The sequence below is a fragment of the Cygnus atratus genome, chromosome 15, assembly GCF_013377495.2.
Source record: "Cygnus atratus isolate AKBS03 ecotype Queensland, Australia chromosome 15, CAtr_DNAZoo_HiC_assembly, whole genome shotgun sequence".
In the NCBI taxonomy this organism is placed as follows: Eukaryota; Metazoa; Chordata; class Aves; order Anseriformes; family Anatidae; genus Cygnus; species Cygnus atratus.
The window spans coordinates 17,719,368-17,744,233 of record NC_066376.1 but is presented as its reverse complement, the minus strand read 5'-3'; the positions used below and the strand labels follow the sequence as shown (position 1 = coordinate 17,744,233).

General features: G+C 40.2%; 2 protein-coding genes across 3 annotated transcripts in view; both read left to right on the top strand.

Annotated features, from left to right (window-relative positions):
* The window catches only part of ZC3H7A (zinc finger CCCH-type containing 7A), a 28,666-nt gene extending 19,725 nt beyond the window's left edge, over positions 1 to 8,941 (top strand). The window contains exons 16-23 of the mRNA XM_035548747.2: positions 557 to 738; positions 2,142 to 2,218; positions 2,762 to 2,895; positions 3,259 to 3,364; positions 3,888 to 3,996; positions 4,905 to 5,038; positions 5,353 to 5,516; positions 6,898 to 8,941. Of these exons, the coding sequence (XP_035404640.1) occupies positions 557 to 738; positions 2,142 to 2,218; positions 2,762 to 2,895; positions 3,259 to 3,364; positions 3,888 to 3,996; positions 4,905 to 5,038; positions 5,353 to 5,516; positions 6,898 to 7,087 (1,096 nt within the window). The 3' untranslated portion in view covers positions 7,088 to 8,941. The remainder of the gene's footprint in view (positions 1 to 556; positions 739 to 2,141; positions 2,219 to 2,761; positions 2,896 to 3,258; positions 3,365 to 3,887; positions 3,997 to 4,904; positions 5,039 to 5,352; positions 5,517 to 6,897) is intronic.
* A 283-nt stretch (positions 8,942 to 9,224) lies between these two features.
* Positions 9,225 to 24,866, top strand: part of TXNDC11 (thioredoxin domain containing 11) — a 35,950-nt gene continuing 20,308 nt past the window's right edge. Inside the window, exons 1-5 of one of the 2 annotated variants that reach the window (XM_035549054.2) lie at positions 9,277 to 9,449; positions 13,936 to 14,010; positions 14,302 to 14,518; positions 15,229 to 15,326; positions 17,323 to 17,452. In XM_035549054.2, coding sequence (XP_035404947.1) covers positions 9,292 to 9,449; positions 13,936 to 14,010; positions 14,302 to 14,518; positions 15,229 to 15,326; positions 17,323 to 17,452 — 678 coding nt within the window. In that variant the 5' untranslated portion in view covers positions 9,277 to 9,291. Of the gene's footprint in view, positions 9,450 to 13,935; positions 14,011 to 14,301; positions 14,519 to 15,228; positions 15,327 to 17,322; positions 17,453 to 24,866 lie in introns of both variants that reach the window. The other variant, XM_035549055.2, reaches the window with a different exon arrangement.

Below are 24,866 nucleotides of genomic sequence, written 5' to 3'. Positions count from 1 at the left end.
TGTCTTTCATTATTACTTGAAAGCTAAGAAAGATTTTATAGCAGTATTAGTGTTAAATGGGTTTATGATATTAAATATACTTCATTTCTTATATAATGGAATCACAAGTGGGAGCGTTTTAATTGTTTTGCTCGTACTCTGCTTCACTCTAAGCTCTAAGAGCAAGGCTTCTGCTTTGGTGCATCAACTCTTTAATGATGCTCTACAAAAGAGTAAGTACTTTGTGATTTGATTAGACTATATACTTGAAAGTAGACATGGTATGCTTTGCCTCATGGAAACCAATGATCCAGTTGGATTGGGTTCAGTAATGTTTTGCAGAAGAGAAACCTCTGCATTTCACAAGAGCACCGATTCGTAATGTTGGTTTACTCGACCTAAAAATGATGATTAGGTGCTACTTCCTTTTGGGAAGGTCTCTGGTTTTCTGATTTCAAGTAAGAAGTGTTAAAAAGGCACTTGAATAAGCTGTGATAAGGAATGGTTATTTTATGTGGTTTTGCCACACACGGAAGTAATTTTAAGGCATATCTAAGACTGACTCTTCTTGAAACAGGTGCCTTGTCCACATTTTGCGAGAAACTATGGTGAAGTATTCCAAAATCCGCCCTTTTCAAATTCGTTGTCAACTTGACCTGTGCAGACATGAGGTGCATTATGGCTGCTTAAGAGAGGATAAATGCTTTTATGCTCACAGTCTGGTAGAGCTTAAAGTCTGGATAATGCAGAAGGAAACAGGTATGTTCAGCAAAGTGCTCACCTTAATCTTAATCCTGCTTCTTCCTTGTCTCACTTCCTCCTGAAATAAGTAACTTGGGATCAGTGCATTGACTTTCAATCTGCTGAAATCTTTCACACAGAACATTCAATCAACAGTTGTATAAATATAATACGACGTATTGAGTAAGCCTACGAGCTTTTCAAAATTAGAAAGGTTTTAATAATAAAAACTGTCAAAACAGTTCATTTTCATCTGATATTTTTTTTCTTGAAATAAAACCAGAAATGTTGCACAGTTTTTGAATCCAAGTCAAATCCAAGGCAATAGGTCAATCCCAACAGTGTTGCTGGGAGTTTTACTCCTTTATGTCTGTGATTTGTCCTTCAATCTCCCTTTGAAAAAGGGGTTCCTCGTTGCTTCAGCTTTCTACCTAGAATCTTGTACTGGTGTGCTAACCCAAGATGTCTTACACACCTGAAAATTTTTGGAGTAAGGAAGTGAGAGAGACAAGAGGTGACTGTTTCTTTGCAAATCATTGCTGTTCAGTCTCTCCTGGGCTGAGCCTTTAGAGCTCTCCGTGTGAAAGTAAAACACTAATTTTTTGTTCTTACCTGCTGTCGCTACATAGCCAGGGACAGCAAATATTTATCCTGTAATTTCTATTTTGAAGTAAGAGTTCTCCAAGAAACCCTTGATTTGCCACAGAAGGATGTGTTTTATTTTTGGAAGGATGTTTGTGCTGTCCTGATGGTTCCCCACAGACAATTAAAGCTCAGTCTCTGCACTTTGAATGATGGTCCTCTTCTGAATGTAGGGTGTGGGAAGTAAAGGAATGCTATGTCAGAAGTATTTTACCAACCCTCAAACCAAACACAGATGACAGTCTGTATTTGTGTGGAATGGTAGCAAATGTTACAGTACGTGAGAACGCTGTGTAGCTCCGATGGGAGCCTTAGCTGAAATAGTTGTAAGAATGGCCTTTCTGAAACAAGACCTAGTTAACCAGGCTTGTTTAAGATCTTTTTAAAGAAGGCAGGGATAATCTAGTTTCTTTCAGCTGGCAATTTGAATAGTTTTTTGGTGGTCTACAATAAAATCCAGGTTTTCTAAATAGATTCTCAGTGGATAAGTACATTATGTTTACATAAATACTCAAAGATGTATCTTAACTTATTTGAGCAATCTGTAATTTAAAAAAAATTTGTGTTCGCTTTTCAATATGATTATATATACAGTATTTCTGTTTTGGAGGCCCCTGTGAGATTCTTAGGAGTTTGTGTGTATATGTATATATACGTAAAATAACGTGTGTAAAACATGTAAAAATAAAAAATAAAACATTGGGACTTGAGGATCACTCTAGTTTGGGCATTTCTGCAATTTTAGGATAGTCATAAGTACTTTTTACCTTCCTTTACAGGTATTTCACATGATGCTATTGTTCAAGAATCAAAGAAATATTGGCAGAACATGGAAGCTAGCACACATGGATCACAGGTATTTTCATTTTGCCATGAAACTAACTCTGTAGCAACTCTGGTAATTTTTTCTAGGTGTGTGTAATGTAGTGTATTTCAGAAATTACTTTTAACTCTCCCCGAATGATCTTTCAGTATAGCTTTTCTTGGTGCAATTATGCTGAAAATGCCTGCTTTGCTTCAAACCAATTGCTTTTTTGTTTTTCTTATTCTGTCATAGGTGAAACATGAAACCTAAATGCCATTTCAAAGGCAGCTGCCATAGGGCCCTTGATTGTCTTTTCTGTAGGACCTTTATCTGTTTAGTTTATACATCATACTCATATTATCACAACTTCGGTGTACATATACTTAAATCAGAAATAAGTTAAATAAAAAGGCATTCTTTAAGAAATGTCTAGATTTGAAATTTAAAGCTGAACCATTACAAGGCATGTAGTGTAATATCTGCTTCAGGACATAGGTTGTATACTTTTATTGTAGGGGTAATTCATAATTATGTGTGGATTTCTTTGCAGATACAAAATACCTTTTATTGTTGTTGTTATTTTTTTGGCTTAAGATCCTTGGGAACCAAATGAAATATGGATCACTTAATTTGAAGATGAAGTTTGTTTGTGGCCAGTGCTGGAGAAATGGTCAAGTTAATGAGCCAGACAGAAACAAAAAATACTGCAGTGCAAAGGCAAGACACCCGTAAGTAAGACAGAACAGTGAAAATTTTGCCTTTTTGTCAGCTGTTTAAAGCCGCTTTTGGGAAACTTTGTTACTGCTAAGGAAGGAGGTCATACGAGGAGCTCAAAAAGTGTATTGGAGCAGAACACAGTAAATCTCTTTGAAGTATGTTAATAGTTGGTAATGAGAAATGCTACAGTGGCAATTTGCTTTTTTAATTATAAGTTATGGTAGAGTTTCCAGCAAAATTCAGTTAAAGCTTTCCCCACCTATTTGAGATTTACAAAGAAACATTCGTGGCTTTCCTGGTTCTACTTCTGTCTACACGCTTAGTCTTTTCTTAGTAATATTTTTTTTTCATTGCATGCATCCATTTTTATCTAGGTGGACCAAAGATCGCCGTGTGGTGCTCGTGATGTCTAATGAACGTAAGAAGTGGATGACTATTCGTCCTCTTCCAGCAAAGAAACAAGTGCCTCTGCAGTTTGATGTATGTTAACCTAAAACTAACCTTGTTGGTTAAGAAAATGGGGTAACTGGAGAATACCAGTAATTGAGCTTTTTTCATCAGTTCTGCAGAAATTCTCATGGGAGCTGGTGGGGATGTGCTAATAGTGTTTCTGCAGGGCTCAGTCTTAACATCTGGGATCATTTCTTTTCTGCTACTGAAGTCCTTTCTCATCAGTGACAGTTAGTCACTTTAAAAAGTGATTTAACTAAATTCTAACTATTTACAGTAAGCATTTCAGAAATGGTTTAAACATCTGTGTGCTCTGGTAGTTTGGTAAGAGGCAAAAAGCAGTCATGGTACTTGCTTCAAACAGTTTACTCTTTCTGACTACAGTAATAGTTGTTTTTTTTTTTTTTTTATAGAACAAACACAGTTTTACTTTTCATGTGATATAAATGTCTGATTGGGGGGAGAATGCTAGCCAAGACTTAAAAAGCATTTTCTGGTATCATTCATTTACTCATTATATTCATAAGGAGTATTTTTTTAATTCATGTTCCAGTTGTGCAATCATATTGCTTCAGGCAAGAAATGTCAGTATGATGGAAACTGCTCATTTGCTCACAGTCCCGAGGAAAGAGAGATGTGGACCTATATGAAGGAGAACAGCAGTAAGTTTAAAAAAAAAAAAAAAAAAAAAGTAAACATTTAAAGGCATGCTCTAAATCTTTTCATTCTTGTTCCTCAAAAAGTTTTTAATCCACTTTACTCTTTTGTAGTAAGCCTTGCAGGAGCTTCTTTTTTAATTTGAATATACCCGGGTTGGATATTCAAAAATAAATAAAATTAATGATATTATGTATTCATGGCCCACAGTGTATTTTAGCAATAAAGTAGTTTGTATCATATTTTTTAAAGTGTTAGAAGTAGCATATTGATCTGTGTATCAAGAATGTTGTTTAGCACTTATGCCCCATATTGCTATGTGAACACACAAGGATTCTGTGGCTAGCATATGGTGGCAAGCTATTTGTGGAAGCATTCCCCTTCATCTCCTTGGCCCTCCTTCCTGCCCTTGGGTGTTTACTGGGAATGACTGTGCACTTTCAGTTGTTGATTTGTTATCCCATTAGAGAGTTGCAGGGCAGGAGTAATCAAAACCAGTAAGTAATACATGACATAAATGATATTGTTATGGTCTGCAAGAAAGCAAACTAAATCCAACCAAAGTTGTAGCATACTTTGTATTAGCATTTAGAAATACAGATATTAATATACCGTGATGTAGTTGTTATCTGGTGTCATAGTTGTTATCTTTACTCTGGGTGTCTGTTCAGAAACGTGTAACATCTTCCTTTCCCCTAGATAGGCAGAAATGGGTCTTGGTAAGTAGCCAGAGATTCATATTGCTCTTGGCTCTTATCTCTAAGCTGTGTAACTGTCTATACCGTGTCCTTCCTTTTTTCTTCTTACCATAGATGGGAACTGAATTAAGCTTGCAAACTCGGTCATTTATCTAGTATTCTCAAACTCTTGCCTTAATTGCTAATTTACTTATTTTAGCTTCTGCTCTCATTAGTTCAAGACTTGGAGCAGTTGTATGACATATGGCTAAAAAGTCAAAAACCAGAAAAAGGAGATGATACAGCTGCTCAGGCAAATAAAGAAAATGGGAAGCAAATTCACATGCCGACTGACTATGCTGAAGTTACAGTAAGTAATCATAGATGTAATTCTAAATTCAAGTGCCTGTTTCCCTTCCCTCCAGTCAGTAACACACTGTTGTCCCTACTTGGTGCTTCTTTAGATGATATTAGCTACACTAAATGAAAACTTTAAGACTGTAGAGCAGTCTTCTGAATCCTATAAAGCCAGTGAAGTTCATAAACTAAAGATGATTGTTTAAGTAGGTTTATCTGATGAGCTAAACAGCAGGCCAACGTAAAGAAAACATTTAAAATGTATTAGGAACAGTTCTGTGCTTATTATATTTTCAATGTTTTGTTTTCAAATTCCTTATAAAACAGGTGGATTTTCACTGTTGGATGTGTGGGAAGAACTGTAATAGTGAGAAACAATGGCAGGGTCACATTTCTTCTGAGAAGCATAAAGAAAAGGTTTTCCACACTGAGGATGATCAAAACTGCTGGCAGTATCGCTTTCCAACTGGATATTTTAGCATTTGTGATAGGTAGGTGTTTTTTTTAAGATGTCAAAAATGCTGAAGAATGACAGTTCATAGTGTAAATAATCAGTGCAGTTACTAGTTTTAACATGAGATGTTCTAATATTTCTTGCTTTGCATATATCTTTCAACAAGAAAGTAAGTAATGGACAGTATTTTAGCATGCACTGTTACAACTCAGGGAGCGACAAGCTTCCTAAGCGCGGAACCAAATGAATTGCTTGTGTGGCCTTAATAAAGGGTCACAAGTTAATTGCAGCTGGGCAAAACTTTGTCAAAAAAATACTGTTGTTATTACAAGTTTATTTAGGAATCTGCCTTCCATTACCTGTGGAACACAAGAACAGTACCTAGCTGGATACTGTTACTGGAGCTGTAAGGCAAGTAGAAATTTTGTTGGCACAGACCTGTTTTTTTTTTTCCCCTGCGTTCGGTTGTACATTTTGATGCTCCATTTGCTGCTCTTAAATGCAGCCTGTTTTACCTGACTGCAGTAGATTTTGGGAAGCTGGTTGGCAGTTCTTCCCACTGTTGGAATCTTCTTGGAAGGCTAAAACCTTGGGAATCTGCATTTTGGAGTTAAAAGTTCACTGTGCTGGTCCAGAGACCTTTGTTATTCAGTATCAAGTTAAAGATTTTGAATGTTTTAGAGCTTTAGAGAAATTGCATAGCATATAAAGCAAGTTATTTTGTGTGGGCGGTCTTTGCGTGGAAATTTACATGCCCACCTTAATTAAACTTTTAGTAACATACTAAATGTATTTGATGTTTTGTATGCTAATGGACCTCAGCTGTGCATTATAAAGTGAATATGAACTGGTATGTTTACTACTTAATGGAAAAATACTAGAATAAAATGATTTCTTAAGTCATACTGAGTACTTCAAAACCAAACTTAGTTAGCAAAGGGAAAATATTTTTTAACAGAAATTGTTTTTGAACAAAAGTAGTTTATCTTAGTGGATTAAATGTTAAGATATTAATTAAAATTAATTTAATTATTAATTAAAATTAATTTAATTAAATAAAATAAAAATTAATTAAATTTAAAATTAAAAATTTAAAATTAAATTTAAAATTAAATTTAAAATTAAATTAAATTAATTAAAAGATATTGACATCTTTAATTTGGTAAGGTCAAATTATCAGTTAGTCAAGCATTAAATGACTCAGTAAAGTAGGAGCATGAAGAGCAGAAAGAAGAGTCAACTCTTCTCTGCAAATACTTTACAGCTACTGTCTTACTTAAAAGGTAGAATACTCTTCTAGTTAGGTTTGTATCCTTAAGGTTTTAGTGTATCTGAGAAACATGACTGGGGAAAATACCTAGATAAAATAGTTGTCATGATAATGTTATAAAAACACTATTTGAAATGTGTCTTAACAGATATATGGCTGGTACTTGCACTGAAGGAAACAACTGTAAATTTGCCCATGGAAATGCTGAACTCCATGAGTGGGAAGAAAGAAGACAAGTTTTAAGAATGAAGCTCAGCAAAGCAAGAAAAGACCACTTGATTGCTCCCAGTGATAATGACTTTGGAAAATATAGTTTTTTGTTTAAAGATTTAAACTAATACTGAGATGACATATACATGTTACCAGCTGGAAGCATAAACCAGAGAATTTGACAATAATCAAAAGCATGTGACAGAAAAGCTGCAGGTTTTCTGCTTTTATTGGCATATATTGTTCCTCCTGAACAGCAAAAATATAGTAGATTTAGGGGGATTGAGTGGACCTGTCTATGCTCTTGTGAAACAGAGTGGTGATTAAAAAAAAATCTGAAGTATTATGTGCTTACTCACCTCCTGTTGGACAGAAAGTTAGGGAATAGAAGGGGGGAAGAGAGGTTATAATGTCTAGGAAGCCCCCCTAGTATCAATCCTTCAGTTGAAAAACTTTAAGGCATCAAGGTATTACAAAACTGAGTGTTATAGGCTAAGAAGAAAATGATGAATGAAAATTCTTCAGATCTTTTAATGGAGAGGATTTGTTTAAAACAAAGTTTGCTACTTATCTATATGTAGGTTGCTAAAAAGGATTTTCTTATTAAAGATTTTAAACAAAATAACCATTTAACTACAATATATGTTGAATGGGTATTTTTTTCTCTATTTGTATGTTTCAATATCATTTACTGAAAAAGGATCTTGAGAGGAAAAACGTATTAATTTTTGAAAATGAAGTAGTTAAAATTCTGTTTCTTGGTCTTTGCTGTTTAAATGATGATTTTGAAAGATTACACTTGTATGTCAGTATTGTGTATTATTGTATGGACTAATGTTGCCTGTAATAAAGAGAACTTTACACAAAGCTGTTTTCTGCATGTAGCCTCTCAGGACTGAGATTTTGTAAAAACGAATAATGATTTGCCTATTAGCAAAAGCTTGAGCACCTATAGCTAAAATTTAGAAAGTTGGTATCTGTATCGCCGGCTGCTTGTTTGCAGTTTTCTTTATTGGCATCAACTCTTTGGACTCATCACATTATTAAAATAACAAAAATGGCCAACTTACTTGTGAAGTTAAATGAGCGTTTTGGAGCTACATGGTGCTGGGACATGTTTTCAGGCTTTTGACTTGGGCATGATCAACACCTCAGCTCTAAGGTGCGTGGTGCTCGAGATTCCCTTTCCCACAGACCACAGGTAATGGAAGCCATCCACGGGCTGAGATCAGCTCTGACAAATGAGCCTTTGGGCTTTATGGTCACTGGAGCTCCTATTTGTTTCATTTTGGCTTCTCTGCAGATCATACGTCCAGCTTCAATTTTGTGTTAATTCAGTTTTGTTTTTTTTAAATGAAGCTTCTTTCAGTCAGTCATTCAAAATAGCTAAAGTGAGGTTTCTCCTCCCTTCTTTTACTCCCCATGCCTTACCTTTCCCTCAAGAGTATTTTTATTCTCCTCTATTAGCTCACCTATCTAATTAGAAGAGCTTTAAGAATGACTTCAGTAGTTTGAATGTAGTCATTGGCAATATATTGTGTATGTAAAAAGTGTTGAACCAAAGTTCAGTGATACCCATGCAAGTGACAAGCCTGGATGTTGAAATTTCCCTTTCACTTCACGAACTAAAAGCACAATGAATAATACTAAACCAACAGCCTCAGCATGGGGGAACTTGTGTAGTAACTGTTCCTTGCAGACTCGGCTGGGGTGCATTTGAATACAATGTACAGTATGCATACAAAATGAGCTTGGTGCTTGAAATACCACCTCTTGCGATGCTAATTTTTTGCATTGTTTGTAATAAACTGAGCTTGAAATAGAGTACTATGACACTGTTATTTCTGTGACAAAACCTGATTGTATTGTGTGCCTTTCTGACTTGCTTTCTCAATTTTATGCTTTCCTTGTTTAATGTAAGTGATCTGTAAATTATTGGAAGTTATCCTAGACAAAACTAAATATGAAAGCCTTGTTCTGTACGGACGGTGTGAGCGCTTTAATTAATCCGTGGGGGGGGAGGGGGAGCGGGGGGAGCAGCTTCCAAGGGGGCGTGGGTTCTGTCAGGAACGGAGGGACCCTCTGAGGAGGAGGACGAGGAGGCGAGCCCCCTGAAGAGGAGGAGGGAATCCCCGGAAGAGGAAGAGCTCCCTGAGGTGGAGGAGGAGGAAAGGCACAGCCTCCCCGCCCCTCCCAGCCGCCTGTGCGCCTGCTCGTGGGCGGCACGACGTGGCGGCGGCGGGTTCGCCGGCTACCGGGCGGGCGGCGGGGCGCTCCCGGGGCCCGGTGGCCTGCAGGCCGGCCCCGCCCCGTCGCGCCCCGCCCGGGGGCGATGTCGTTATGCGGCGTCCCCGGCCCTGGCCCCGGCCCCGCGGCTGTCTCCAGCCCGCGGCCCCGCGCCGCCCGCATGGCGCGGCGGCCCGAGCTGCTGTGCGGTGCTGCCATCGCGCTGGGCTGCGCCTTCCTCGTCGCCCTCAAAGTCACCTGCAGGTAATGGCGAGTGGGGGTTGGTGGCCCCGGCCTGGGGCTCTCCCCCCTCGGTGGCCGGGCGCTGGGCCTGCTGCCGGACGGGGCTTCCTCATGGCAACCGGCCTGGCCCCATGGGCTCCGGCCCCTGCCGCACCGGGGGGGGCGTGGGGGGGAACAGGAGGGCTCGGTCCCGGGGTGCCGGGAAGTACCACGGCTGGGCCACGCGATTCTGGGCCCTAAATCGGGATCCGGGTGCCGTGGATGGGATTTTAGGGCACGGTGACTCTTGGCTGCGCGCTGTGCTGGGGTAAGGGGGCTGCTTTGGGGTCCGGATTTGGGAGCAGGGAAGGTGGCACGGGGCTGCCTGCCTCCCTGCCGTGCAGAGGCCGACGTGTGTTGGCTGAGGGGCCCTGCCCGCAGGTAACGTGGCCGAGAAGCGCCGAGGCCTGCTCTCAGTGCTCCTCCCATGGGGCTGCCCGAACCACGACGGACCTTAAGGCTTTGGTCAGTGTCGTGCTTCCAATGGCCGCTGACCCACAGTCACCGGACGCTCAATCACCTCTCTGTTCAACTGTCCGTTACTAAAACATACTCCATATGTTTTTATTGTTTTTTTTTCCTGCGCTCGACACTTACCATGATGCTTCTGCTCTCTTCCTGTGCCCCTTTCTTCAAAAACTTGCATGTACCTTTCATTTAATTCCTAGCTGTATATGAAAGCTGACAAGTTGCTCCTGGAATGAGCTTCTCACCGACCTATACTCTCCACAGAAAATTTGGTTACGGTGTTTTGGCTTTTCATAATGTAGTCAGACAGAAAAGCTAGCATCAGGAAAGTGTTCTGCGTTGTGTTGCTGTCAGAAACAGAAAATTCAAGTGTACAAATTCCATGTGTGATTTGGAGGATGGTTTATTGTACACGTTAACTATGACTATAATGCTTAATTTCTCAATGCACATCAGTTCAGTTTGTAATCAAGTCTCAGCACTAAAGTACAGTTACATGTTGTAAGTGGCAGGAACTTCTACAACCCATGAATAAAGTGTATGGAAGGGAAAATTCCCTTACTACAAGGGAATCTGCCTGTGGGGACCAAGGTATTGCAGGTTTGCAGACACTCAAGGAACAGCCAGCTGCAGCCTGAGCTAACGTGTAATTGTGGAAAGCCTGCGGTGTAGAGCCTGAACTATTTCTGGCACCATGCAAATATCTTTTGAGGCAGCCTGACGACGGAGAGGACTTGGCAGGCAAGGGGCCTGATCTGAAACACGCTTGCGTGTGCTTTCTGTTATTATCAGGTTGTTCTGTTGAAATGAGGCTTAGTTTGTATGTAAAAACTATGTGAAGGGCCTGTGCTATACATCAGAGGGAGGCACTATTGAGCAAATCAGAGTAAGAAGCTGGTGGCTCTTTGTTTGTCGTGTGGTGCTTTTTTTCACAGAATCATCTAGGTTGGAAGAGACCTCCAAGATCACCCAGTCCAACCTCTGACCTAACACTAACAAGTCATCCACTAAACCATATCACTAAGCTCTACATGTAAATGTCTCTTAAAGACCTCCAGGGATGGTGACTCAACCACTTCCCTGGGCAGCCTATTCCAATGCCTAACAAGCCTTTCAGTAAAGAAGTTCTTCCTAATATCCAACCTAAACCTCCCCTGGCGCAACTCTAGCCCATTCCTCCTCGTCCTGTCACCAGGCATGTGGGAGAACAGACCAACCCCCACCTCGCTACAGCCCCCTTTAAGGTACCTGTAGAGTGCAATAAGGTCGCCGCTGAGCCTCCTCTTCTCCAGGCTGAACAACCCCAGCTCCCTCAGCCGCTCCTCATAAGACTTGTTCTCCAGACCCCTCACCAGCTTCGTTGCCCTTCTCTGGACTCGCTCGAGCACGTCTATGTCCTTCTTGTAGCGAGGGGCCCAAAACTGAACACAGTACTCGAGGTGTGGCCTCACCAGAGCCGAGTAGAGGGGGACAATCACTTCCCTAGCCCTGCTGGCCACACTGCTTCTTATGCAAGCCAGGATGCTGTTGGCCTTCTTGGCCACCTGAGCACACTGCTGGCTCATATTCAGCTGACTATCAACCAATACTCCCAGGTCCTTCTCTGCCAGGCAGCTTTCCAGCCACTCATCTCCCAGCCTGTAGCTCTGCTTGGGGTTGTTGTGGCCCAGGTGCAGGACCCGGCACTTGGCCTTGTTGAACCTCATACAGTTGGCCTCAGCCCATCGGTCCAGCCTATCCAGATCCTCCTGCAGAGCCTTCCTACCCTCGAGCAGATCGACACACGCACCTAACTTGGTGTCGTCTGCAAACTTACTGAGGGTGCATGCGATCCCCTCATCCAGATCATCGATAAAGATATTAAAGAGAACTGGCCCCAGTACTGAGCCCTGGGGGACTCCACTAGTGACCAGCCTCCAACTGGATTTGACTCCATTCACCACGACTCTTTGGGCCCGGCTACCCAGCCAGTTTCTAACCCAACGAAGCATACACCAGTCCAAGCCATGAGCAGGCAGTTTCTTGAGGAGAATGCTGTGGGAAACGGTGTCAAAAGCCTTACTGAAGTCAAGGTAGACCACATCCACAGCCTTTCCCTCATCCACCAAGTGCATCACTTTGTCATAGAAGGAGATCAGGTTCATCAGACAGGACCTGCCTTTCATAAACCCGTGCTGACTGGGCCTGATCTCCTGGTTGCCCTGCAAGTGCCACGTGATGACACTCAAGATAATCTGCTCCATGAGCTTCCCTGGCACTGAGGTCAAACTAACAGGCCTATAGTTTCCCGGGTCAACCTCCCGGCCCCTCTTGTAGATGAGCGTCACGTTTGCTAGCCGCCAGTCAACTGGGACCTCCCCTGATAGCCAGGACTGCTGATAAATTCATAGTTACTAGAGGTTGTTTGGTTTTATTTTTTTTCCTATTTGAGGATAGACATGTAGTTCCTGACTCATTCGTGCCACGGTGTATCTTCTGTTGACCTATTTTACATATTTACTTTAGAGCCAATTTCCTATCTCATTTTTAAAGCTTATGCTGTCATACCCTGTGTCAATCTGTCTGCCCATTCACCATAACTCTTGAACCAATTGTCCACTTCCAGTTTAATCCAGTAGAGGAAGCAGAGGTTTTTAAGCAGTGTAATAAAAATGGAGAACCTGAATATGTGTAAGAGAAGAAATTCTCATTTAATGTCTCTTAAGAAGCAGGTGTCAGTGTGAGGTTAATGCTTACGGGCTGCGTTTGGCTTTCAATGCCTACTCAGCACATGGCCGGTGAGTTGGAGTAGTGCTTCTGTATGGGGAAGAAGTGAACGGTTTGGCTAAAAGTGGGGTGCAGGAATGGGAAGGAAACGGGAACTGATTTGAGGGGACCTAAGAAACCAAGGGCTGAGGAAGAAGGGTTAGTTAGGGGGGGGACAAGAAGGACCAAAGATAGAAGTCCATGGGACAAATGAGATTTTTGGCCATCTGCGTGAAAACAAATTGGTTTGTGAGTAGTGGAATTAATGAATAGTGTACATGAGGAACCAGTTTGTATTTTAAAAACTCTGGATTTGATATGAAAACTGCTTCTTACGTTTGAATTAAGAACTTCCATAACTTTTAGAAACTTCTAAGTGTTAAGCTTTAATTATGTGCTAAATAACCTGGAAATGAGAGAGGAGCTGTTGGTTTTGTGAATCTGTTTTGTTAAAACACAGGCACCAACCAGGACGATTGTAAGATTTGAAAATGTAGCAGCGTTACTAAGAGGTTGCTTAACGTATGAATTTAACAGTGCTCAGGGCTCAATAATTTATTGGTTACTAACATTCTAACCTGGAAAGAATCAAAAGAGGTAAAAATAAAAAGATTTTTATGTTCAGATTTTTGTTGTGATACAAGGCAAAGAAATGCATAATCTTTCCTAAAACTTAACGTCAAGGAGAAACTATGGCAAAATTGATCAGTACAGTGATGTGGTCCAGTTTTTAATCTAACTTGCTGTAGTGTAAATATAGCTAGTTTAAGAGAACTAAGAAAATATCAAAAAGAATACAATGATACACTTGTGTTTAAGGCAGTTTATACCACTAAACACTTCTGAACACGTTGGAAATGCTGAATTTTGGAATGGCTGATTCTAGGTTTGATAGAAAGCAGTTCCCTGAGCACTTGGTTTATGCTCTTGGTATTTTGGTCAAACTTGTTTCTCTTAAGGAACGTGGTCTATGAAAATCTTACATTGTGTAGTCTTTAAACCACTTATCGGTAGGTTCTTTTTGCTGAAGAGGAAACATGCCCTGAACAGTTTGTGGTCCCTGCTCTAATCACTGACATCAGTGAAGTAAACTAATACACATTTATATAATGCTAAAAGTCATTAGTAAAACAAATATTTTTTTCATAATACAGTACAAAAGAAGCATAGAATACTTCAAAGCATAAGCACAGTAATAGTCTCTGTTCATACAAACATCACAAAACTTTATGACCAGTGTCTCTTCTCTTATCAGGGTGCTGTTACCTAAAGTACAAGTGTTAAAAGAGGATGAGGCCAGGGAAGAAATCCAAAGAAATCACTCTTCCTGGTAATTTTATGATCTGTAGCAACCAGCAATAAGAGTGTGAGCTAACACACCCATAAACTTAGTGCATGTTATGACAGCGTGACTTTCTGAAGCTTGTTGATAAGGGTAATCGTTAGATTTTACGGTATTTCTTGAAACTAACTCAGATAATTGAAGTTGTAGTCATTTTGCATCAATTCTTAAAGTTTTGTCATCGCATGACATTAACTAATGTGAGTGAGGGCTTTGGGCACACTTTTTTAAACTCCTGTTTTACAGTCTCAGTGAGCCCTCTTAACTTCCTTCCCACAGCCGAGCAAAAGACGTAACAATGCCAGCGAAGCTTCCCGTGAATTTCTTCTCCACGAGATCTCCAGTCATTGATCTTTTCCGGGGACAACTAGACTATGCAGATCACCTTCGTCAGGATTCGGAAATCGCGTTGTATTTCTTCTATGCGCCGTGGTGTGGGCAGTCTGTTGCAGCAAGAGAAGAAATAGAGCATGTGGCCAGCAGGTTGTCAGACCAGGTAACCCTAGAGAAGATGCGAATCTTAAACGTGACCTGATAGCCTCTGTTTAGAGATTAAAGAGCTAATTTCTGTCAACCCTTGGGGACCAGTAAGACCTGAATGTCCATATCTTTGAGTAACTCAGCTAGTCATCTTTACATACAGAGTGTTAGAATAAATGGAGAAAACCTGTGTTATTTCTGCTCCTGGATGGGGAGCCCTGCAAGCTTCTTCTTAAAAGTGTTTCTGGATTTATTTGTGTGCCTTCAGACACAAACTACAGGGAGTTTGCCTCCAGTTCCACTATCACTGGAGACAACAATAATTGTAAAAGGCCTTGCAGCCCTTGCATTGCTGTCTGTCAGTTACCTCTGAACACATATACAGCTGTCCGAAACCTCCACTTGTTGAGCTCCTTTATGCAGAATAAGTTATCAGTATGGGTTATGACAAAGTTAGTAAATTTGGAGGATTTAGGTTAGGAAGCTTAAAAACCAGAAATAAAAGTGACCATAACAGATTGCTATTACAAAGAAGTGACCAACAAAAGCTGGAAAACAAAAGAAAAAAAAAAACTTGGATGATAGAATTAAGAGGAACAGATATGGAATACTGCCTTGAAAAGTCATTTAAAAACAGCAGATGGAACGGATTGGAAAAAAACATGCTAGATAAAGAAAGTCACAGTAATGTACTTTGCTAGCTGTGAATTTTTATCTGCTTTGCAGGTGCTGTTTGTGGCCATTAATTGCTGGTGGAACCAGGGGAAATGTAGGAAGCAGAAGCATTTCTTTTATTTTCCCGTGATACACTTATACCACCGGAGGTAAGAGTTTCATATATACAGTCTGGCTTTTTTATTGGTACTTTGCAAAACAGAGGTATTTTATAAAATGTTGCATTTTGAAGGTGCTGCATCTACAGTTATAATAAACAGCTGAAGTGGAGGAGATTCTGGGTGAAGCTCATTATACATGCTATTTAGGTGTTGAGAAGGTCTGTAAATGTCAGTTAAATGACATGCTGCTCAGTTCTTCATCGTTCAGGAAAATTTGTAGTGCACACACATCTCCTGGATATTCTCTCTCCAAAAAATTCAGATTTATATTTTTATTTTAGATTTCTGCTTGCTCTGTAGGTGGATTATATTATCTGGTCCCAATGTTTAGCAGCAGCCAAGTATGTATTTAAGGGCTGTTGAAGGTAGTGGAATGTAGGTGCATGTTTAAATGGAACTGTATGCTGAAGGTGTTCTAAATTTGAATTTCACACTCATTTTTTTATTCTCTAAATGTTGAGATACTATCACATAGTATTCTATATAATCTCACTTTTATTTTTCTAGTATTTGTATATATTAGCCCTTTTTTTGTATGTGCGTGTGTGGAGCAGAAAACGCTTTTCTAATGCTAGGTACAATAGAGTTGGATGCTGTGTAGTTTCTCACATTTTTGCTTGTGCACCCGAGTCTTGCACTGCAGCTCTCTTCCATTACAGAGGCTGATTTTTTTTGGTTTGGGGATTTACAAATTGAGGAGAAGCAATCCTTATCTTTGTCAGCTGGACTTTGACTGGTACTAACATATTTCGAACTGTAAAAACAAGCAAACAAAGAAACAAACACTACTAGCAACAGAGAAACAAATAGTTACATTTGTCCAGAATCTTATTTGGACGTTCCTTGAGTTAAAATAACTTTATCTTGAAATAACAACATGTTAGATGGGTACACCTGGATCCTGTCAGTAAATGATTGGTAATACCTAAGCAGAGGTGCAACAAAATGAGAAGTAAATTCATACTGATAGCCTCATAAACCCCCCAGAGGGCAATGTGCCCCTCATGTCTGAGGTGTTAAACGTCTGACATTGTGTATGGTGCACATGAGGTGTTGAAGAGGTGCATGTTGCTATTAAGGCAAAGATTTGTAATAAAACAACGTAGGATATAGCTTAATCTAGCAGGCTTTAGAAGACCATTCCAAAATATTTGCACGTAAGTATCTCAGTGCAGGTTTAAGTTTTCTTGTGTGTATGTGTATAAACTATATTTAAAAAAAAAAAAAAGGCATCACGTTAAATTGCTCAGTGGGAATGGACTAATTCCTCGTGCTTTTATGTTTGATTTCTTTTTAGTCTGCGATGCTTTTGTCCAACCTAATGATAGCAAATCAGGTGTAGGCTTTCAAAGTGATGGAGGAGCTCTGGAGGCCATAGCCCCACGGCCCCCCTGTTTTAGGACCACCTGATGTGGTGTGGGCTGGTCACGGGTGGCTGGGGGAAGCTGTAGCCTTGCTCAGTCTGTCTGTCAGCAGTGCGACTGGATTTGTCCATACCTTACTGAGGGATCCTTGTAAATGTCTCTGTAAAGAGATCTTGCACCTTTTCAGGTTGATACTGTTGGAGCTTGTCTAAAGATGTAAAAATTAAAGTGAAAATAGTAGCATTTTTTCAGATCTGTATTTTTAAGTGACATGTATTTACTTGGACAAAGCAGAAAGATGTCTATGATTACCTAAGTCATTCCTGGCTTTTACCAGCTTCTGCAATGGGACTCAGAAGTGGTCCTCATCCCTTTGTCCCCACCAACGCATCACGCCTACCGGTAGTCACTGCAATTTCAGCTGAGGATTGTAAGCTGTACTTCAGTAACACTGTTGTGTAACACAGCTCCTCTATCAATTACAGAAGCCACTGATAATTGGGGGCAGTTCCCAAGAGGCTGAGCATGCTGTTTGTTTAACTCCTCTCTGCCACTCCCAGCAGGGACTCTTTCTATTGTTAATTTAAGTCTTAATGCTTTATTATTTTTTTTGGTACTAGTTTTGGACCAATTGAATACAAAGGCCCTATGAGTGCTGTTTATATTGAAAAGTTTGTTCGCCGGGTGATGACACCACTACTCTACATCTCGTCTCGATCAAAATTACTAGATTTCCTCTCAAATTATGAGGTACTTGTCTCTCTTCTCTAGCTTTACTGCGGTGGTTCAGAAAGAATTTGACTTGTTTTACGATTAAATTTGATCTGCTCCAAAGTACTAGTTTCTTTCCAGAATCTTGAAATCAGTGCCATGTAAATTTTGTTGAAATCATAAATACATGAAATGACAAATTCATAACGCTAGCTCCCTGCGTAGTGCTTACCATAATCTACTGAAGTGCTTACCATAATCTACTGATGCTGTTAATTTCCAGTACTTTAGTACACAGAGGCAAGAATCATAATTGTTACCTCATGAGGAAAAAATAAATAAACACATGAACAAGAAAAACGGGAGAATTCTTTTCCCAAAAAATCTTGCAGTCTGTTGGAAAAACATCTGAGAAATATGTAATAATTGTTTTATTTTTAAAGGAGTATTAAACCTGTCTAATAAGATAAGTCTGTAAAGTAAAAACAAATGTGAAATCAGTTAAAATAATGGCTTCTAACCTCTTTGTATGCTCTTACTTCGTGATCTCAATCCACTGGTGCCCTGTGTTTAATTAATTTTCATTTTTCTGTGTTCAGAGGTGTCACAATGGGTAGCAGTACTAGTGGGTTAATAACTTCCAAGTGGACAAAATGCACTTAGATCAGAGCCATTGGTAATCCCTTTGTAACCGTTCATGCCTGTAGTGCACAGTGGGAAATATTGTAATGTTACTGAACTCCCAGCTACTGGGGCAGAATGGAGGACCTACAGGACCAAGTGATTCTGTAGTAGTGGCCAGCACACAAGGGGCTTTCCAGTGTTTCGGAACGAAGCCCAGTTCCTCTTTGAGTTAATGCCTGTTCTGCCGCAGGATGGAGTGCATGTGTGCTGTTAGGTGAGAGCTGCCATGGCAAAAGGGGGTACACTCAGTTACCGTGGGTAGGTGCTGTGCTCTTTATTGTTTAGTTCATCCAGCTAGAGCTACTCATGGGTTTCGTTTGCCGGTGTTTCAGCAGGGACTTGGAGTCAGGAGTAGTGAGTTCTGTCTCTGCATCTGCTGCCGATGCTTTCTGTGATTGCAAGCAGTTCTGTTGTTCTTCCTGTGCTTCAGTTTGCCAGTCTAAAGCTTCGTTACTGGTTTTCTACCTCCTTTGAAAACAGCCGTGCTTGGGTTTTGGGAATTGGGGCTGTGTTCTCTGAATTATTCTTGGTAGTCTGCAAAGGGCAGCTAATAAGCATAGTGCTGGCAAGCTGAAATTTGCTTTATAGTAGGATGTGCGCTTCCACTGGAAAAGACTAAAATATAAGAAATCTATGGTGGGAAACCTTTTTTTTTTTTTCTGAAATACTGCTTAACAATTGAATGTCTATATGTATTTACAGGCTATGTTCAAACTTCCTTGCTTCCTGTGCTTTAATTCTGTGGCTCCAAGTTCCCAGTCTCTACATTCAGTATTTATTTGTTCTTTTTCCTTGAAAGAACTGTGAGTTTTCTGAGCTGGTGTGATGCCCTGCACTCATTTGAGGCTGAGGTTATTCCCCAGCTGGTGGCCCTCGGTACCCAGTGTCTTGCCTCTCTAAAGTTAAGCCAAAGGGGGGGAAGGGTGCATGGGGTGCCTGCTGTGTTTGTAAGATCCGTTCAGGGAACAAGTGTGGTGGTTTTAACGTGCTAGGCTGCTGAACTCCACCACAACCGCTCTCTCACTCCCCCTCCTTAGAAGAGGAGGGGAAGAAGTAAAGGAAAGAACAACTTACGGGTTGAGATAAGGATAATTTAATTAAAGGGGAAACATAATTATTAAGGAAGGATTATTGTTAATTAAACTATTTAACTAAAGGGAAAAAAGGGAAAGGGGAAAAGGGAGGGGGAAAGGGAAAAAACAAAACAAGTAAAGGCTGTGTGGAAGTGCAGAGGAAAGAAATTACTCTCTACTTCCCACAAGTGAGCAATGCTTGACCACGTCCGTGAAGCAGGGCCTCAACACATGTAGCCAGTGTTCAGCAGGACAGACGTTTTCGCAACAAGAGCCCACCCCTCCCCTCTTCTTCCTTTTTCCACCTCTTATTGCTGAGTGTGACATCATATGGTATGGAATATCCCTTTGGTTGGTTTAGGTCAGCTGCCCTGGTGATGTTTCTTTCTCACTTTTTTGCCCACCCCCTAGGAGGGTTAGAAAGAGTCCTGATGCTGTGCCAGCACTGCTCAGCAGCAGACACAACGCTGGTGTGATACCACTGCTGCTCTAGCTACAAGTGCAGAGCACAGCACTGTATGGGCTGCTGCAGGGAAAGTTAACATCCCAGCCAGACCCAGTACAACAAGACACATGCTAGCGCAAGTCCACTGAGCGCAGTGAGAAGAGTGAGTACTTAATGAGCAGCAGCTGGGATACAGAGAAGACCAAGAAATAGAGAATTGTGTAGGAAGATGGATGGAAAAAGGAACCTAGGCACAAAGGAAAAATATATTTTAAAACAGAAATAGACATTTTGTTTCATTATTTTAAACAGTTAGAAATGTGAATATTTTCTAATGGTTTCCAAGCAAGTTGAAGAACTTCATACCTTTTGTAGGAGAAGATACAACCCAGGAGGTAATTCCTGTGTTTAAAAAGTGAGAAAGTCAGAGGAATCTGACTAGATTACAGGAAATGCATGCATGACATGAACTAATTGCTATTTTGAGAGCCTATTTTCTTGGCTACTGTCTTGCTTTGAGTTTGATATTTTGTATATAGAAAGGGCTAGTTTTCAGCAGAAGGGAAAGGACAGAGGACTGGAAGTAGATCATTGGGACATTCTGATCAGTCTCTGCTGCTTGATCTCTTCTTTGTTATTTCTTCACTGAAAAGCTAATTTGGAGTTCACAATAGTTTCTGAAAGATTTGTCATTAGTATCTAATCTTCAGTCGTGTGTTCTGCTAGAAAATAGGTTCTGCAGACTTAGGTTCGGGATATTTGCTTTTCACTTGAAAACCTCTGTCAATCATAGAATGGGTTGGGTTGGAAGGGACCTTAAAACCCACCCAGTTCCCCCCGTCTGTCGTGGGCAGGGACACCTCTCACTGCATCAAGGTGCCGAGGGCCCCATCCAGCCTGGCCTTGAACACCTCCAGGGATGGGGCACCCACAGCTTCTCTGGGCAGCCTGGGTCAGGGCCTCACCACCCTCAGAGGGAAGAATTTCTTCCTACCATCTGATTTAACTGTCCTCTCTTTTAGTTTAAAACCATTCTTCCTTGTCCTGTCATTATCTGACCGAGCAGTAAGTTGCTCTCCCTCTTTTTTCATAAGCCCCTTTTAGGTATTGAAAAGCTGCAATGAGGTCCCCCTGGAGTCTTCTCTTCAGGCTGAACAGCCCCAGCTCCATCAGCCTCTCTTTCCAGGAGAGGTGCTCCAGCCCCTTGATCATCTTTGTGGCCCTCCTCTGAACCTGCTCTAACAGCCCCACATCTTGCTTGTGCTGGGAGCCCCAAACCTGGTCGCAGGACTCCAGGTGGGACCTCACCAGGGCAGAGCAGAGGGGGACAGTCCCCTCCCTTGACCTGCCGGCCACTCCTCTGTTGATGCAGCCCATGACGGAGTTGCCCTTCTGGGCTGCAAGCAGGCACTGCTGGCTCATGTTGAGCTTTTCATCCACCAGAACCCCCAAGTCCTTCTCTGCAGGGCTGCTCTCGGTGAGTTCCTCTCCCAGTCTGTACTCATGTCCAGGATTGCCCCGGCCCTGGTGCAGAAAGGATGCTTTTGAAGCTGATCCTGACTGCACTGAACCAGTGCCTGTTCTTGGCTGTTTCGTTCTACTTCTGCCATATCTGCTTTTTAAGACCTACTGGTAGTAAGGTCTCCTATATTTTCTGTCCAAGGATAGCACTATGTAGAATTTGGAGTACACAATAAGTTGATAAGTTATTAGTAGGTGAGTGATTCATACGCAAAGTGTCATGTTGAGTAGGAGGTCTGCTCAGCATGTGTTTCCATGCTAACGTATTGCTGTGCTTATCTTGTTTCCAAGGGCACTTTATTATTGACTGTCAATTTACTGATAGCTGGGACTTTAAGCTTGGGATTGTCCTTTTCCATTTAATCTGTAAAGCTTTTTATGCTTTAATCATGTGCTCAAATTCCAGTGGTCAGTTTTTGACAGAAAAAGGGTCTAGCAAGGCAAATCAGGAGCTCTACCCACGCTCAGTCAGGTGCTGAAATCCATTACGCATGTTAACATGCTTGAACTAGAAAGGCCTGTGAAGGTATCAAATTAAACATTTACATCATTTTTTGTAAGTTAAAGCATATCAAGAGATACTGCAATCTAGCAGTTTATCTTGTATTAAATTTTTAATTAGCATATTTTTATTTCTAAGAAATGTTGATGAACACAATCCAGCTAAAAAAAAAAAGAGCAAGTGGCGTCATTTTTCTGGTGTGTCTGTTCCCCAACCAAGCGATGAACATGTTGATGACACAAGAGGGCGCTGAAGCACTACGAAAAATGTTGACTTGAAAGTTGAGATTCTGCATTTTCTGATGTTGATTAGTTTTTTTTATTGTTTGTGGGATGATACTAGTGCACAATTAAAATTGGATAAAAATTAGAAATTGTTTTTTGAGAGTAAAGGAAAAACATCCCATTTGGAAAGTGCTTACAATTGTGGAATGTATGGGAAGGTTTAAGTTACATCAGGAGAAAGATATGAGGTTCCTACCATCATTGCAGGTGCCTGTTAGAACACGTACTCAGACTCCTTGTGTTTTATTAGCTGCAGAGATGTGGTGGCTTCATTTGAATCCAAACTGGCACGTCTAATTCCTCATCTGACTATCCCAGCTACTAGAAATGGCCGCTTCCTTCTGAGGCACAGAGGAAGAAACCTTGCTGCTTTTGCAGTTGGACAGAAAGCTTCACTGAGCTGTGAGAATTAAACGTGCCCAGGGAGCATGTCACTTTCTGGCATGGGGAGAGAGAGGGAAAGAGGCTGCCTCTCTGGGAGATAGCTGGTGTGTCTTAGCTTGGTGTCAGCTTGCTTCTGTGCTCCACGTGTGTAGAAATGCTTCCTGAGCGTTAATCACCATGTCGGGTCTGACCCAGACATGGATTTGACTTTGCTCTTGTGTGTGGTGCTGATGTTAAATGATGAGGTGACCATTTGATTTCTGTCCTGGCTGCATAATATCACTAACATCATTAGGAAATGAACAAGCTTTTACCAAGTTCATTCATCTAATAGCAGTCAATACAACTGTTTCTTTGCATTTCTACAGTATAGAATTTGTAGTATGGGTTCTTCTGTTCCTCCAAAGATGACATTTTTCATTGCCTCTTCCTGTGTTCTTTCCTGTGTTCACAGATAAGCTGAGGCAGGAATTGCATGTCAGCATAAGTCTGAAATAGACACGATCCAACCAGAGACCCATCAAGAAATAGGCTGCACTACAATTAATAATTCCGTATTCTCATATATGAACTTCATTTAGGAGATGATATTAATGAGTTTTCAATTTTGAAACGTATCGACACTATTCCACTGTCGTTGGATGATCGTTTAAAGGGCATTAGTTAAACAGGTTACTGATTAGGCACATAGCATGAGTTACCTACATAAGGCATATATTCTTCCTGTATAGTTTCTTCTTATTGAAGAAACGTTTTATAAAAATGACTTGTGGCAGCACATTCTTCAGGCAGTGCTTACAAATCTTAAGCCTCCGTGGATAACGCAGCTAGCAGTCAGAATCAGAGCCTCACCATTTAAAATAGTTTTATAAATGTTTCTAGATCTGCCCCTTTCACGTTTTGTCAATTTTGACTTCTCTTTCATTCACTGGGTGGTGCCATAGGTTTGCTTCTTAGAGTAATGGTATTGAAAAATGGTCCTAGGAAATAGGAAGCTATGACTCTTTAATAGTTATCTGCCCCCTTATTTTTGTTTACTTGAAGGCTTTAAAAGTTTTTATGAGATTTTTTTTTTTTTACTTAATTTGATATTAGGAAAGATTTTTTTAAAAACAAAGTAATTACAATGAATGCCGTTATTGCTGTATTTTTTCTACTTTTATTTATATTTTTATTTTCTTCTTGACAACTGTTATTGGGTAAATTTGCCTAATTGTTCTACCTCATTTTTATTGTTGTTAATTGTCTTGGGGTACTTCATAAGGAATCTTTATGAGCAAGGGTCGTGTGTTTAACATTCACTTTCTGACAGGACAATTCCTGCCTGAAAGAACAGGTCAGTAGTTGGAATGGGAGACATTTTTATTGGTGAAATATCCCAAGATAATATTACTAATAGCAGTAATAGGCAAAACATATGTCCATGTTTTAAAACTAAATTTTTATATGTAAAAGTTAAATAAACAAATAATTAAAGCATTTTATAAAATATCAAATAAAATATGTAGGTGGGAAGGCTTTTGCCACATAAATGGGTGATCAGTGAGTCTAGAATCGTTTGTTCCGGGTTGATACCTGTGCTCTTGCTCTGTGCATCAAATGCTTTCTCTATATGCACTGGTGGAACTGGGAAACAAATAACACAGAATAACCAAATCCCATTGAGTCCTGAAAGTCTATTAGATCAATTTGAGTGGTGAGTAAAAAAAAAAAAAAGTGATTGATAATAAGTGTTAAGTTTTGCAGAATATAATCTATTAAAACCAAAACTTATTTGAAATTCTGGAGCAGGAGTCTATTCTTCTGTCTGTTCCACATCAGCTTCTCCTAGATTCTCTTCCTGAATTTAATTGGATGCCATTCAGGCTTGGTACCTGACAAAGACATGAGGCCTATTTAGAGCTGAGAATTTTGAATTGTCTGGCAATTTGAAGCTCTGTTCTTATTTATGGATGTGCAGGTGGGATATGGGTCTCTTTGTTTTTGTGCAGCTGTTCTCTATATCTCGTGAACAACATAATGAAAGAATTTACTATGACTGATAACTTAATGATAGGATGTTAAGTTGGCTCAGCAGTTCAAGTATTCACTCAAAAAAAAAAAGTGTAAATTCATATGTAATTGCTAATTGCATGCAACATAGTAAATAATTAAAATGTTAAGTTCTTGATAGTTTGAAAAATCATATTTGATATTTCAATTCTGAGAAAAGTCTTTATGATGATTATGGTTCTTATGACTCTCAAATTAATTTCAAAGCAAATATTAATTGTTTTTAGAGAATTTTAATAGCTAACATGGCAAATATGCAGCTTGAAACTCATTCCTCTATAGTCATAAAACCCTTCTCTCGTGGTACGTAGCATTTGAACGACAACTTTAGAACTGATTTCCAAACAATTTTTTGATGTTAAGATTTTCTTACAGCATAAAATGACTGTTCTTCAGTAAATATTGTTTTGTTGTCTTTTTATAATGTTATGTTTTACTGTAGGTAACTAATTGCAATTTCCCTTATGTGTGTACTTGAAAACAGATTGGCTAACTCTAATTTTTATTC